The sequence below is a fragment of the Terrapene carolina genome, unplaced genomic scaffold, assembly GCF_002925995.2.
Source record: "Terrapene carolina triunguis isolate 2854851 unplaced genomic scaffold, T_m_triunguis-2.0 Scaffold69, whole genome shotgun sequence".
Taxonomy (NCBI): Eukaryota; Metazoa; Chordata; order Testudines; family Emydidae; genus Terrapene; species Terrapene triunguis.
Window position 1 is genome coordinate 41,380,073 of NW_020664420.1, and position 17,158 is coordinate 41,397,230.

The 17,158-nt window shown below is 40.1% G+C and overlaps 1 protein-coding gene across 1 annotated transcript in view; it reads right to left on the bottom strand.

Moving 5' to 3' along the window:
* Positions 1-17,158, bottom strand: part of TNPO1 (transportin 1) — a 134,531-nt gene that overhangs the window by 24,467 nt on the left and 92,906 nt on the right. Inside the window, exons 15-21 of the mRNA XM_026649141.2 lie at positions 16,550-16,636; positions 15,725-15,832; positions 15,360-15,518; positions 15,139-15,226; positions 12,276-12,374; positions 11,961-12,056; positions 225-300 (exon numbers count right to left, since the gene is read on the bottom strand). Of these exons, the coding sequence (XP_026504926.1) occupies positions 225-300; positions 11,961-12,056; positions 12,276-12,374; positions 15,139-15,226; positions 15,360-15,518; positions 15,725-15,832; positions 16,550-16,636 (713 nt within the window). The remainder of the gene's footprint in view (positions 1-224; positions 301-11,960; positions 12,057-12,275; positions 12,375-15,138; positions 15,227-15,359; positions 15,519-15,724; positions 15,833-16,549; positions 16,637-17,158) is intronic.

The following is a 17,158-nucleotide window of genomic DNA, read 5'->3' on the forward strand; positions in this document are numbered from 1 at the left end:
TCTTATCCCATGCATCAATTAGTCGTTAGCCACAACATAAAATGTACATGACGGTGCTACTAAAAACTCACAAACCTGATAGGACAAGATTAGTCACATGGTTGGCAATGATTAAGGATTGTGATTTTGTAACCAACTGAAAATATATCTAAAAGTGAGATAGAGAGAAGAAAGAAAGAAAGTGAAGAAAAATGAATTAAAAAAAAAGATTGAATAATACACACCAGGGTCTTATAAACTGCTGTAGCATGGGGGCCACCTCTTGAGGACAAACGTAACCAAGACGACCAATTGTTATTGCTAAGGTAACGCAATCACGGTTATACACCACCAAACGCCAACCAAGACATGAGCAAATGAGGGGGAAGGAGAAAAAATAAAGAAAAAACAACAAATAACTCAGAAACAGAAACCAACAGAATCTGTGTATGATAATAAACATAAGATTTCACTAGTGCTGTTTATTACCACCCCCTAAAATAAGGGGCAGCAACATATATGGTATACTCTTGGGGATTTAAAAAAAAAAAAAAAAAAGGAATTAAGTAAATGAGAGAACACCAAAAACACAATTTAAATTCCAAAGGCTATTTGAACAGAGATATTGACTTTGCCCTCTTCATATTTAGCTCTGCAATCTTGTTATTTAGAAGTCAGTGGTAAACTAGCTACTCACAGGTATTATTTCTAATGTTCTTGATACAAAGGCACTAAGCATTTTCAATTTATAATATCAGCTGAATATACTATAAGTAATTTAAGAGTTACTCTGTTTTATGCTCGCACTATTTGAATTTCAAAATTAAAGTTTGCATTAGATTACAATGTTAAAATTAAACCGAGAATGTGGTTACTTTGAATATGCTCTTTCATCTACAACTAAAATATTAATATACAAGCACTTTTCTTGCTAAAGACTTCATATATATAATTTCTTCATGATTTTTATCAACATTTTTTTTTCTAAATTAACTCTCAGCAGGTAAATAGCTCATTAATATCTATAGAATTTATCATAGTGAAATAGGCACTTTAAATCACATCTACTGAATGCAATAGAATTTCTCTTGGGAGAATCTGACTTCTGGCACAAAGTTGTTAGCACAAAAAGAAGTTTATTCCATTTGTGTATCTGACTAAATAGATAGCTTACTGTCTGTAAGGGGCAGACTGAAAGGTAAGGTGATCACACAAGAATGCTTTTATTGGTGTTCACTCAACTCACAGAAGATTAATCTTTCAGAAAAAGGAGAGGGTGGGGAATAATGTTTAAAGATTACTTGAAGCAAACTACATGAATAATACTAAAATCCAGCAGATTCATATGAAGCAGAGAAAGGAAACCTATGTTCAAGAGACATACTATGCAACACTCTAATTAAAACAGGCATTTGTGAGCACTCCCATGAAACATGCAATAAAGCAGATGATGCTCTCTCCAGTCAAGTTTGGTGTAGGATATGCTAGCTTTCTGAAATTCACTTTGGTCATATGACCAATTATATTAAAGCATATTGGTCACATAATACTTCTGTTATCCGTATCTGCAATATCCATGGCATGCAAAATTTTCAGCTAAATTAATTTTAAGTGCAGCCTCACAGCAGTGTCAATTTTAATATACATACATAACGTTAGCAGCATTTTTATATCAGGAAGATAGGCAGTTAAATGTTTATATTACAAGATTTTTTTTTTAAAGCCACATTTGATAAACTCCATTAATCTTCTACATTGCAGAAGCCTATACAAGGAGAAGTATTTTTTGTGGAGGCTGAAGATTGTGTCACCTATCCACTTCCTATGCAATGATTTTTTACTGAGTGTGTCTTAGTTATATTGTTACAGGAGAAAAAGTTAGACAAAAATCACAGTAATACAAAACACACCACGAAAATGTAAATATTTTGGTAGCATTTGCTTGCTATGCTAAAGATTAGGGTAAATAGAAAAAATATTCTAGAACACGTAATATATAGGGTGATATCCTACAACAAACTTCTTGTAAGTACACCACATTCAACATTTATTTGCAGTTGCAGATCTACATTTACATTAACTATTAAAGAGTAAACAACAACAAAATCAGTGTTTGGATGCTTCTATAATATCTGCAACAGTAACAGACGCAAGCACTTGAGCACTGGACGCATGTTAATTACTACATCAATTAATAATAATAAGAAAAACAGAATTCACTTGTCGATATTACCATCTGGCAGTCTAATTTACATAGCTGCTCTAAAATGGTTTCTTAAATAAAAGCAGAATCTATAACATGCCGAACAACCAGCTAATTCTTCTTAAAGTTCACCTTCCACACTAATGTTGAAAACACTACATTTTAAACATTTAGTTTCACAAAATACTGGAGATGACACACAAACTAAAACACTTCCAATTTCTCTCTTTTTAACCTCTCATGGTACAGTGTAGTCCTGTACTTGTGACATCAATGTCAATGACATCAGCTTGTGATGTTTGTCTAAGAAGGAGGTTACTTCACACTGTACAGCAACTAGTTCAAGGTGCGTGTCCCTACGGGTACTCCACTTGAGCTGTGCATGCACCTCACGTGCCATTGATAGATTTTCATTAGCAGTGTCCATTCGACCCACACATGCACTGCTGACAGCCACATGCCCTGCACCAAGGCTACATCAATCTGAGCAGGCAAAACACCCTCAATTCCTTCTCCACCACTGAGTCTCAGGAGAAACTGAAGCAGAGGGGAAGGAGGGCGGGTAGTGGAACACAGAGGACAACAAATCTCAAAGAACTAAAGTTATCAAACAGGGTGAGTAATCGCTTTTTTCTTGAGTAGTGTCCCTATGGGTGCTCCACTTTGGGAAATTCCTGAGCAGAATCCCTATAAGGAGGAATAAGCTTTGGAATAGAGTCCAGCACAAAGGAACTGCACTGCCAACTGCTGCATCAGATCTAGAGGCACCGACTAAGGCGCAGTGCCTGGAGAACGGTAGTCATGACTGGAGTACAGGTATGGAGGGGTATGTGCTGTTTAGGAAAGACCGGAACAAAGGTAAAGGTGGGGGAGTAGCATTGTATGTCAACAATGAGATAAACTGTAAAGAAATATTAAGTGATGGAATGGATAAGACGGAGTCTGTCTGGGCAATACTCACATTGGGTAAAAGAACTACTAGAGCCTCCCCTGGGATAGTGCTTGGGGTGTGCTATAGACCGCCGGGATCTAGCCTGGATATGGACAGAGAACTCTTTAATGTTTTTAGGGAAGTAAATACTAACAGGAACTGTGTAATCATGGAAGACTTTAACTTCCCGGCTATAGATTGGGGAACAAATGCTAGTAACAATAATAGGGCTCAGATTTTCCTACACGTGATAGCTGATGGATTCCTTCATCAAGTAGTTGCTGAACTGACGAGGGGGGATGCCATTTTAGATTTGGTTTTGGTGAGTAGTGAGGACCTCGTTGAGGAAATGGTTGTAGGGGACAACCTTGGCTCGAGTGATCATGAGCTAATTCGGTTTAAACTAAATGGAAGGATTAACAAAATTAAATCGGAGACTAAGGTTTACGATTTCAAAAGGGCTAACTTTAATAAATTAAGGCGACTAGTTAGGGAAGTAGATTGGACTAACATATTTATGGATCTAAGGGCGGAAGGCGCCTGGGATTATTTCAAGTTGAAGTTGCAGGAGCTGTCGGAGGCCTGTATCCCGAGAAAGGGAAAACGGTTCGTAGGCAGAAGATTTAGACCGAGCTGGATGAGCGAGCGTCTCAGACGGGTGATTAAGAAAAAACAGAAAGCGTACAAGGAGTGGAAGATGGGAGGGATCAGCAAAGAAACCTACCTTATTGAGGTCAGAGCATGTAGAGATGGAGTGAGAAAGGCCAAAAGCCGTGTAGAGTTGGACCTTGCGAGGGGAATTAAAACCAATAGTAAGAGGTTTTATAGCCATATAAATAAGAAGAAAACAAAGAAAGAAGAAGTGGGACCGCTTAAGACTGTAGATGGAGTGGAGATTAAGGATAATCTAGGCATGGCACAATATCTAAACAAATATTTTGCATCGGTCTTTAATGAGGCTAATGAAGGGTTTAGGAATAGAGGTAGCGTGACAGAGGGGAATAAAGGAGGGGGGGTTGACATTACCGTATCCAAGGTAGAAGCCAAACTCAAACAGCTTAACGGGACTAAATCGGGCGGACCGGATGATCTTCATCCGAGAATATTAAAGGAACTGGCGCAAGAAATTGCAAGCCCGTTAGCGATAATTTTTAATGAATCTGTAAACTCGGGGGTGGTACCGTTAGACTGGAGAATAGCTAATGTGGTTCCTATTTTCAAGAAGGGGAAAAAAAGTGACCCGGGTAACTACAGGCCTGTTAGTTTAACATCTGTAATATGCAAGGTCTTGGAAAAAATTTTGAAGGAGAAAGTAGTTAAGGACCTTGAGGTCAATGGCAATTGGGACAAATTACAACACGGTTTTACAAAAGGTAGATCATGCCAAACCAACCTGATCTCCTTCTTTGAGAAAGTAACAGATTTTTTAGATAAAGGAAATGCGGTGGATCGAATATACCTCGATTTCAGTAAAGCGTTTGATACGGTACCGCATGAAGAATTAATGGTTAAATTGGAAAAGACAGGGATCGATATGAAAATCCAGCGGTGGATAAAGAACTGGTTAAAGGGGAGACTGCAGCGGGTCGTACTGAAAGGTAAACTGTCAGGTTGGAGGGAGGTTACCAGTGGAGTTCCTCAAGGCTCGGTTTTGGGTCCGATTTTATTTAATCTATTTATTACTGACCTTGGAACCGAATGTAGGAGGGGGCTGATAAAGTTTGCGGATGATACAAAGTTGGGAGGTATTGCCAATTCGGAGAAGGATCGGGATATCCTGCAGGGAGATTTGGATGACCTTGTAAACTGGAGTAATAGTAATAGGATGAAATTTAATAGTGAGAAATGTAAGGTTATGCATTTAGGGATGACTAACAAGAATTTTAGTTATAAGCTGGGGACGCATCGGTTGGAAGTAACGGAAGAGGAGAAGGACCTCCAAGTCCTGGTTGATTGCAGGATGACTATGAGTCGGCAATGTGACGTGGCCGTGAAAAAAGCGAATGCGGTCCTGGGATGCATTAGATGAGGTATTTCTAGTAGGGATAAGGAGGTGCTGGTTCCGTTATACAAGGCACTGGTGAGACATCATTTGGAGTACTGTGTGCAGTTCTGGTCTCCCATGTTTAAAAAGGATGAATACAAACTGGAACGGGTACAAAGAAGCGCCACACGGATGATCAGAGGAATGGAAAACCTGTCGTATGAAAGGAGACTCAAGGAGCTTGGTTTGTTCACCTTAACCAAAAGAAGGCTGAGGGGGGATATGATTGGTCTCTTTAAATATATCAGAGGGATAAATACCAGGGAGGGAGAGGAATTATTTCAGCTCAGTACTAATGTGGACACGAGAACAAATGGATATAAACTGGCCGTCGGGAAATTTAGGCTTGAAATTAGACGAAGGTTTCTAACCATCAGAGGGGTGAAGTTCTGGAACAGCCTTCCGAGGGAAACAGTGGGGGCGAAAGACCTCTCTGGCTTTAAGATTAAGCTTGATAAGTTTATGGAGGGGATGGTTTGATGGGATAACGTGATTTTAGTCAATAGGTCAATAACGTGCCATCGCTGGTAATTAGTAACAATGGTCAATGAGGGGATATTAAAAGTTACTACAGAGAACTTTTTTCCCCGGAGGGTCTGGCTGGAGAATCTTGCTCACATGCTCGGGGTTCAGCTGATCGCCATATTTGGGGTCGGGAAGGAATTTTCCTCCAGGGTAGATTGGCAGAGGCCCTGGAGGTTTTTCGCCTTCCTCCGCAGCATGGGGCAGGGGTCACTTGCTGGAGGATTCTCTGCGACTTGAAGTCTTTAAATCATGATTTGGGGACTTCAACAGCTGAGTCAAGGGAGAGAATTATTCCAGGAGTGGGTGGGTCAGCTTTTGTGGCCTGCATCATGCGGGAGGTCAGACTAGATGATCATAATGGTCCCTTCTGACCTTAAAGTCTATGAGTAGGTATATTCTGAAGATCGTGTAGCAGCTCCACAGATCTCAGATACCAGAACATTAAGTAGAGCCACAGATGTAGATTCTGACCTTGTCAAGTGAGCACTAACAAGCTATAATACATCCCAAAATCCATTTTGACAGTCCTTGAGCACAAACAGCAGAAGCTTTGGATCTTTCTGTAAACAAGAAAGAACAGCCTAGGAGACGTATGAAATTATTTAGTCCTATCTAGATAGAAGATGAACACCCTCCTGACATTTAGAGTATGGAAGGTGGTCTCCAGGTTGGAATAATGTGGTTTTGGAAAGAAAACTGGTAGGTAAATGATCTGATTCAGAGGACGCTTTAGGAGAAACCTAGAGTGTGGTTCTAAGGAAACTTTGCCCTGGTAGGATACTATGAACAGAGGGTCTGCTATTAAGGCCTCCATCTCTCAGACTCTGCAGGCTGATGTAATAGCCACTAAGAAGGCTGTTTTCATGGACAAATGCAGTAGCAAGCAAGTCACCATCAGTTCACAAGGAGATTTCATGAGTCTTAAGAACCAAATTATGGTCCCAAACTGGGGTGGGGATTTTCACCAGTGGGAAGAGATTACCCAGACCTTTCATGAACCTAATGGTTGTAGGGTGAGCAAACAATGAGAACCCCTAAACAATGGTCTGAAAAGGCAGCGCAAAAAAACAGAAGTAAGTGATGGCCCTGTTTTCTTTAGTTGCAGCAGATCTTCCAGAACAAGCAAAAGTGAGGCGGATTCAGGGACAGCATTCTGGAATTCATACAAGCGACTAAATCTTCTCCACTTTTGAAGGTAAATATTTCTGGTAGAACCTTTCCTACTATTTAGTATCTTTTATACCTCAGCTCACCAGACCTACTAACCCTGCAAACTATCAAGGAGCCATGCCTTTGAGTCAGAGAATGCTCAGCTGGAGATGCAGCAGTCAACTGGAGCCCTGGGAGAGAAGCTGAGGAGTGATTGGAAAATTTATCACTGAACAAAAGAGCTAGGTGAAACAAGTAAGGAAACCATGCCTGCCTCAACCATACCAGAGCTATTAGGATAATTCTGGTCTTGTCCGGTCTGATTTTGTTCACCACTTTGAGAATCAGAGGTGGTAGGGGAAATAATAAAACAGCTTCCTCATCCAAGTGAGAAGGAAGGCTCTCCCCAAGGAATTGTGACCTAACCTTCCCCCGCCTCCCACCCCATCTTTGAACTGAAAAAATGGCATTTTTGTTTGTAGTTGTGGCAATGAGGTCCACCTCTGGAAATCCACAAGTCTGAAATATGCTGACAAGAACTAGGAATCCAGCTCCCATTCATAGTCTTGGGGGAAAAAACCTGCTCAGAGGATTGGCTCTGACACTTTTCCTACCCTGGAAATATATTGCTGAAATTCGTATGCAACATTTTATACACCATTTCCATAACCTTATTGCTTCTGCACAAGGAAGGGGATCTTACTCCTCCCTGCCAATTGGTATCAAACAAGCAGTCCACGTGGTCAGTCATGACTTGGATAGGCCTGTGTCTGATGAGAGGCAGAAAATGAAGACAGGTATTTCTGACCACTCTGAGCTCCAACAGCTTGATACGGAGGGTAGATTCTTGGGGTGACCACCTGTTCTGTACCATTACAGCACCAAGGCGCACACATACCTATCTTAACAGAGATGAATCCATGGTTACGGTTAACCATTGGCGTCGGTTGGAGGCAGGGGATCCCCGCCCCTACACTGTGAGGAACTATCCACCAATCTAAGGAGCGTTTTACTTGTTGAGGAACTTACACCTGTTTGACTAGGCTGTCTCTGGCAAGTAAACTGATCTGGGACGCCCCTGGAAACAGCCAAGCTGTAAGCTCACACTCAGTCACAAAAATGCAAACCATCATGTGACCTAGAAGTTCAAGAGAGCTTTTGACTGAAATCTGGGGGCTCCCTTGAATAGTTCTGACAAAGTTTGATAGTGTCGTGAATCTGTCCATGAGAAGGAAGGCCCTGGATGCCAAGAAATCCAGGGATGATACCTCCTATAAATTGTGTATTCTGAAAAGGAGTCAGTCTGGATTTTCCCCATATGCAATTGGTGACCCAAAGTCCAAGAACAGAGAAAGTGCTTTCCAGGGGGCTGACAACACTTCTTGGTACGACCGTCCCTTGAGCAACCAGTCAAATACTATGATTGCCTCATGACACAAGCAGGCAGTCACCACTGGGAGAACTTTTGAAAACACTCTCTGAGCTGAGGAGACCCCAAACAGGAGTACCTGTACTTAAAATGATCTAAGATTGGCCTCTGTCCTCCTATCTTCTTTGCACAAGGAAGTACGTTGAGTACAAGTCCCTTCCCCAAAGCTGAGCAGGGACTGGCTCTCTCGCTCCTGAACAAAGAAGGGAGGTTAATCTCCTGTCTTAGTAGGAATGGATGAGAAGGGTCCCTGAAGAGGAGAGAGAAAGGTAATATGGATGGTGTAGCCCGATATTACTTTCAGCTCCCATTTGTCCAAGATGATATACTCTCCTGCTTGTCAGAAATGGGGGTTAGTCCTCAAATGGGGGAAGGTGGGCAAATCATTGCATCTCACAGGCTAAAGAGAAGGGAGGGTCCGAACCCTCGACCATCCTCACAAAACTGACACTTTTTACATGGCTAGTAATTATCCTTTAGCAATGGTAGGCTGAAATTGTTCTCTTTAGTCCGAAGGAAGGTGTGGAATAAAGGAGCTAAATTTTGCATAATTTGTAAAGTTGCACTTGGCCATCAGTACCTGATATTTCGCAGTGCAGAACTGCAGGGTTGCCAGTGGGTAAGATTTTTCTCCCCAGAAGGTCCAGGTCCGTCATATGGGGTGGATTTATACCCGTATTTGCCCAGTTTTATCACCATTTCAACCATCAGAGAGCTGGCTGGAGGATAAGAAACTAGTCACTCAGAGTCCTTGGTGGGAAAAACAATACTTTTTAAATCGTCTCTCTTACACATGGGTGTTACTGTAGCAAAGGTTTGCAAATGGTATTTTCAGGTTCCAGCAGAGCCTCACTGATAGGAAGGGGAACTCTGGCTGATGTCGCAGAGTGAAGAATATCCAACAGCTTGTGTTGAGATTCTTTGATTTCCTCAAAAGGTATCTGTAGGGAGTCTGCCACCCATTTAATGAGGTCTTGAAACTGCAAAAAATATCATTGGCAATAGATAGAGGAGGGGGCATTACCACTTCAGCCTATGAAGATGATGAGATGGCAGCCTGGGAGATAGCTTCTTTATCCGCCCTTCTCTTGATCCTTGAATATTTCCTCCTATTGTTGGGGAGTAGACGTTTGAGTCTCCCTATCATCCCGAGAGGAGGAGAGGAGAGGAGAGAGAAGCGGGGCTTCTCCAGACTTGCCAGCGATAAAATGCCCAGGGACCCCAATATGGCCATTGAGGTTGCATCCAGAGTTGTTCCCACCAGGAATGATGAGGTTCCCGGACATCTTCCCTGTCTCTTTGAGAAAGGGGGGTTTGTATATTGGTACATAGGAGTACGCCGAACAGAGATTGATGATACGGAAAGGAGATCTCCATTATCATCCTCTTCCTCCTCTAATGGGAGAGCTCTGACTGAAGAGAGGTGACAGTACTGAGGAATAGCTCAGTGGTCTGAGCACTGGCCTGGTAAACCCAGGGTTGTGAGTTCAATCCTTGAGGGGCCCATTTAGGGATCTGGGGCAAAAATCTGTCTGGGGATTGATCCTGCTTTGAGCAGAGGGTTGGACTAGATGACCTCCTGAGGTCCCTTCCAACCCTGATAGTCTATGATAGTCTACTGGGGAATGTATAAAGGTTCAGAGACAGAGGTTTTCAGTAGAGAGATGCTCAGCACCTGTCACCAACAGACACACTGGTTCAAGCAGTCACCAATAAGCCCTTCAGCTACCTAAAGTCTTCCAGTATTTAGTTGTGGTACTGACAGACCAGTACGCCTGTCCCTACAGGAAGGTACCAATGGTTTTGAGCGCTTAACAGGTAGCGCTGATGTAAATGGAGGTTTAGACTTAAATGGTACCAAAGAGCTCGATAAGGGTACTGGGAGAGGTGTTAAGTCCAATAGTACTGATCTTCTGTGTGTTTGCTCTGACCATCTCCACTAGACAATAACTCCTTCTCAGAGCCATGTTTACTCTTAGAGCTGCAGGATTTTCCCACCTTGCTGGTACCAGTATAGCCTTTTGCCACTACAGTACCAAGCATGGCTGCTGACCTGGTCGGAGAGTGAGCACTTTCTGAGATGGATTCCTTAGGAGGGGAATTAGAGCGCCTCTTCTCAGAATCTTTAGAGGAGATCTTCAAGGCTTTCCCCTTTGTAAGAGTATTGCGCTGAGGTCAAAGGGCTGCTAGAGACCCCAGGGACTGATGTACAAAGGGGACCTCCTGACGTGGCTCCGAACCCAGGTGAAGGGAGCACTCCATCATTAACAGTCACAACTTGATTTCCCAGTTCTCCCATGTCCCATGGCTAAACAGGAGTTACACTTCTGTGGGATGCAACTCTCTCTCAGGCAGTGAATACAGTTAGACTGTCCATCGCTGACTGGGATAGCCTCTCCACACGAGGCAGCACTTAAACACCTGTGAACAGGTACACCCTTCACAGAGCCGATTTCCTCAGAGGAAATAAAACAATCTTTCAATAACCAGTAATTAACTATTACTATTACTAACAAACTAAGCTAAATAAACGAAGTACAAAAAACTCAGCAAGCAGCCGAGGCACACAAAATGCAGACATAATAAACTCCATCTCAGGCCAAGGTGGTTGAGAAGAAACTGAGGACAGTTCTCCTCCACAACCTGATGTAGCCTCGGTACTGGGCATGAGGCTATCAGCAGCATATATGTAGACCAAACAGACACCGCTAGTGAAAATCTCGGATCAAAGGCGTGTGGGGCACATGCACAATAGAAGTGGAATACATATAGGGACACTACTCGAAGAACTATGGTTTCCTCACCAAAAGGAAAACAATGAGTAACTGCAAAAAATTTGAACGGACACTCAATTACTAAGAAAATGTCAAGAAAAAGTCGATATACTAAAATGAAACTCATTAAATCATAATTAATTTAGCTTTTCTAGAATATGGAAGGTGCTCTTTATACCAGAACATGCTCTCTAAAAATGCAAAAGAAACAAGCCTCAGGAGTGCATGTTTAATAAGACACTTGCTAGCAGCTCCCAATATGAAGGCCACTGTCATTGGCCAGAATATAAAATGTGCATGCTATCACTGGAGTAGTTTTCATAATTTTTAATAAAAAGTTAGGCACTAAAAACTACATTATACACTTTATTTTTACACTTTAATTTGATTGTAGTACCGTTACCACTAGAGATCAAGATTTTTTTAGTGCAATTACTACAAACTGATTTCTCTCTAATATTTGGTGCACTCGTTGGATTTTTTTGGTTTGTTTTTGTTAATTCCAAATCTTCATTTTCCTCTGTCATTTTCACATATGCCAATTATGTTTTCAAGCTTTTCAAAGTTAGACACATGTATGTATGTATGTATGTATGTATGCATGCATGCATCTACATATGATATGCATCTAAACTAGTGTAAAGGAAAACCTCCAATTCTTTCAGGGCTAACAAAGCGATCAATTTTATAAAAAGGGTTTTAAAAGCAAAACCATAAGAACCTAAATATATGAGAGTTGGTTCACTGCAGCACTGAGACTTGTAAAAACTTCTGCAAAACAGAGCTGTTTTTGCTTATAAACGCTGTAAATGTATCAGTTCTGGTTTGGTTTCCCTAAGCAATTTTTAAAGGCTGTGGGTGATTTTTGACCTCTGAGAGACAACTACATAATTCCTTTCACCACAAACATTTCAGTTATAGGGTACCTGTGTTCTCTAACAACGTCTTTGGTGTGTTGGGTCTGTTAATGATTTCTACAAGCTGGTGCAACACCATAGGAATATAAGGCTGCATCTCTATACCTAAAATAGCCAAAAAACAAAAATTCAGAAGAAAACGACTATTAAAATAATCAATCTATCAAAATAGATCCGTGTGTATATACTTTAGACTAACACTCAATCAAAATTTTCATTTGCCATTTAACTAAACAAAAAAGACAAACCTTTAAACATTTTATATTGTAAACATGCATTCTCAAAAAATATATATATATATATATATATATCATCAATTCTTACCCATTTGAATGGAGATTTCACCAATTGCCCATGTAGCATTGTTGCACACAGAAATGAACTCAGGATTTAGGTTCGTTCCCAAAATCGGCATGAAATCAGCTAGAAAGAACAATATTTTTAAACTGACAGTGTGCAGTAAAGTTGGTTTTTTCCCCACTACTAGAAGTTCTCAGTAAACAATTTTTCATAACCTAAAAATATGTGAATGCATGGAATGCCTCATGTAGAACAGACAAGAGTTAGGAGCAACAATTTTGCAACTAATTCCTCAAATAAGTGTGTCATGAAGACACACATCATGTCATTGAACTGATAAAACATCTGACAAGAATGAATTCAAATTTTAGAATCCCCAAGTCAGTCCAGTAATTGTTTGGAGGTAAGTTACAGGCCTCTCTGGCATATACCTCTGCCAAAGGGATCAGCAAGTCTATAAAAACCTACCATGGATACTATAACCCTTCTGCTGAAATAAAGAAAATAAGCTCTTGGCTAAGCTTTTCACATTTTCAATTATGATGTGCAGATGTTTGCAATAGAAACAATACACTCCTAAAACAAGCAGTCTAGGTTGTAAATCAGGGATACAATTTTATCAGCTTTTCCATTTTCAGCAGAAAGTAGCTACATTAGTTGCAAAACAGTCTGAATATGCCAGATCAAAGCTGACCATGGTATAAAATCAGTCTGGAGAAAAACACTCTTGAACAGTTTAAATTTAATTTAAGAAAAAAGCAAAATGCAAGGTGCCTTTATAAAGTGTGATCTAAATAGATCTATGTCCACACATTGTTGCTGGTTCAGGGTGGTGAAAACTGAACTTTGCAAAACCTGGCCCAGTGTGCTTAATTCACTCGGAAGCAGGGATAGTCAATTATTTTTTGTCAAGGTCCAAATTTCTTGGTCAAAGTATAGTCAAGGTCCAGACTCCAGAGAAGAAGAAAATAAAAAATGATAAGTAAAATATATATTAATAAATAAATATTTGGGGGTCCGTTCAAAGTGTCTGGCAGTCTGCCTATTGACTACCCCCGACTCAGAGGATGGTTGGTATTGCCACCTCTCTTCCCCATCAAGGTTTCTGCTGTGGGATGGCAGCTTTCAAGTCTATCAGGCCTCCATAGGAGCCTTGGAAGCAACTGCTACCTAATGTGATACTTTGAACTAGGACATCTACTCCTACCCTTAACAGCACCACTCCCTAGTGAGAGGAATTGACTAATGAGATAGCTGTCTGGTAACTGATACTGCTCATTTCCCCACAACAGGCAGACTTTCCACCACCAGAAGAATCAATCCAGTCCATGGTGAAGATACCACCATCTTTTTCTTCAGCTAAAAACACGTGAAATAAGTAGGGCTGTCAATTAGTTGCTCTGTAATACCAATTTAAATGTATCAATTTTTTGGATATTTTTCTACATTTTCAAATATATTGATTTATATTACGACAGAATACAAAGTGTGCAGTGCTCACTTTATATTTTTATTACAAATACTTACACTGTAAAAATGATAAAAAATAGTATTTCAATTCAATTTTTCAATTTGTAAGTGTAACTTGTAATGTAAAACTTTAGAGCCTACAAATCCACTTAGTCCTACTTCTTGTTCAGCCAATCGCTAAGACAAACAAGTTTGTTTACATTTACATTGCCTGCTTCTTATTTACAATGTCACCTGAAAGTGAGAACAGGCATTCGCATGGCACTTTTGTAGCTGGCGTTGCAAGGTATTTACATGCCAGATATGCTAAACATTCACATGCCCTTTCATGCTTCGACCACCATTCCAGAGGATGTGCTTCCATGCTGATGCTTGTTAAAAAAAATAATGCATTAATTAAATTTGTGACTGAATTCCTTGGGGGCGGGGGGGGGGGGCAATTGTATGTCTCCCATTCTGTTTTACCCACATTCTGCCATATATTTCGTGTAACAGCAGTGTCGGATGATGACCCAGCACATGTTCGTTTTAAGAACACTTTTACTGCAGATTTGACAAAACACAAAGAATGTGTTTTGTCAATGTGAGATTTCTAAAAATAGCTACAGCACTTGACCCAAGCTTTAAGAATCTGAAGTGCCTTCCAAAATCTGAGAGGGACGAGGTAGGGAGCATGCTTTCAGAAGTCTTAAAAGAGCAACACTCCAATGCAGAAACTACAGAACCCGAACCACCAAAAAAGAAAATCAACCTTCTGCTGGTGGCATCTGACTCAGATGATGAAAATGAACATGTGTCGGTCTGCTCTGCTTTGGATTGTTATTGAGCAGAATCCGTCATAAGCATGGATGCGTGTCTTCTGCAATGGTGGTTGAAGCATGAAGGGACATATGAATCTTTAGCGCATCTGGCACATAAATATCTTGCAACACCGGCTACAACAGTGCCATGTGAACACCTGTTCTCACTTTCAGGTGACATTGTAAACAAGAAGCGGGCAGCATTATCTCCTGCAAATGTAAAACTTTTGTCAGAGCAATTGGCTGAAGTATGACTGAGTGGACTTGTAGGCTCTAAAGTTTTACCTTTTTTTTTTTTTAAATGCTTTTTTGGTACATAATTCTACATTTGTAAGTTCAACTTTCATGATAACGAGATTGCACGACAGTACTTGTATTAGGTGAACTGAAAAAATACTATTTGTTTTTTACAGTGCAATTATTTGTAATCAAAAATAAATATAAAGTGAGCACTGTACACTTTGTATTCGGAGTTGTAATTGAAATTAATATATTTGAAAATGTAGAAAACATCCAAAAATACTTAAATAAATGGTATTCTATTGTTGTTTAATCGCTTGACAGCCCTAGAAATAAGCTAACGACATATCTATATATATATAAAAAAAGAAACATACCTATGCAAGGCTTAACATGCTGAAAGCATGCCTTTGTCAGGTCACCTAACAAGGCAAAAGAACTCTGTCGTACCTCAGGCATTTTATCCTACAAACAAACAAAAAACAGGGAAAAAGAAAAAAAAAAAAAAAAACACCAAAGGGAGAAGTAAGTTGATTAGAACTAGGCTTATTAAAAAAAAAAAAAAAATCCCAGGATTTACAAAAAAAATTCTTCTCACCTGCATGCATTGGTACATTAGTGTCAAGATATTACTGCGAGCCACTAGCTGTTCAATGTTGCCTCCAAGTCCTTCAGCTAAGCCACTGAGTAAATCAAGAGCCACAATCATGAAGTCTTTATCTGGTGCCTCGTATTGGTCTGGCTGAGCATTGTGCAACTGTAATAAAACACTGGTTAAAACACCCACTTTCAATATAAAGCAGATTGAGTTCTCTCTATGCTATGCATGCAAATCAAGAATTGGTTTATGTTTTGTAACTTTAGTCAGATGTTGTTTGATGGATATGTTATAAATCCCAGTGTAATACACAAGCAGTTGCATACCCAATGCATCTACAAATCCTGGGAATAACAGAAAAATACCATGGCTTGTGCAAGAGTCTTCTGTACCAGGTTTACACAACGCTGATACACGGGTTCACAGTATGGAAGGAAGCCAGATTGCAAGGCAGTGGCAACCGAAGACAGGCACTGAAATACAAAAGCAATGTACACGTGATGATGAAAATGTATACTTTTTCTTTCACTAGGCCCTACTTAAAATATAGAGAAGAGAAAAAATTAACCATTTTGGGCAGACACTATTTCAGACAATAGTATAACATGCTACCGTTATGGAAAACCTGGGTTTAGGACTGGGCTAATAATTTTCATGCCACAGATTTTGAAGGGGAATGTTCAGTTTACAGGAGATGGCTGACAGTGTCCAACTGGGAGCGCCTCCAAGTTGTTCTATGGGAGCAAAGTTGTGGGAATAAAAGATGGGCAGTAAAAAATGCTGTAGGAGAAGAACACAAGGACTCCAGTGAAACTAACCTACAATCTTTGCTCTGGGAAAAGATATTCCCCAAATGGCTATATCTTTAAATCACACAAAAGGGAAGTTTATCTCTTTCCAGCCAAAATGAATGAGTTATGCAGAAATGGCTTTTTCCATAAATTAACATTTTTACCACTCTGCCTAATCTCTACAGTCACACCCCCAACCTGAAGTCTTTTCAGAAGAAAGGATCATTCTTGTAAGAGCTACACTAATTTATGCACAATTATAATCCAGATCCTTAAAAGATCCCCCACAATAAAATCCAGACTGCTTTATATTGAACATATATAACACGAAATCAACCTAGTAGAAGAAAGATTGGATAACCTATACAATTTCACACCAAAATACTTCGTAACATTTACCTCTAACAAAGGGAAGAGATCTTTATCCTCATCCTTCAACATGTTCCATTTCTGGATTAGTGGAGGCATTAGCATCTGAATATATTCCTATTTGTAGTGAGGAAAAACATTGTTGATTAACTGCTGAAATACTGAATTCCAAAATACCCAAGTTTTCTAACTCAGAAGTCTGGAACACATGATCACTTCTCATCTCACCTCACCTCACCTCACATTTTCTCTTTTACAAAAAAGGTCCTTATGACATATCAATGGTGAAATTACTACAATTGTTTCAACTGTGATAACTGTAAACAACTGTCTCTCCTGCAGGACTATTAATAAAGTTTCATAATGAGTTCACAGTTTGATGTTTCCTAAAATCTAATCTGAGAAATATCAATGTATTAACAAAGCTTACCTTTTTACCACTATATATTAGGTGCCAATAGATACACCATCATTGACAACTTTGCTCATTAGAGGCAGTTTCAGTAACATACATTTATTCTGTTTCAGAGTGATAGCCGCGTTAGTCTGTATCAGCAAAAAGAACGAGGAGTACTTGTGGCACCTTAGAAATTAACAAATTTATTTGAGCATAAGCTTTCGTGGGCTCAAACCCACTTC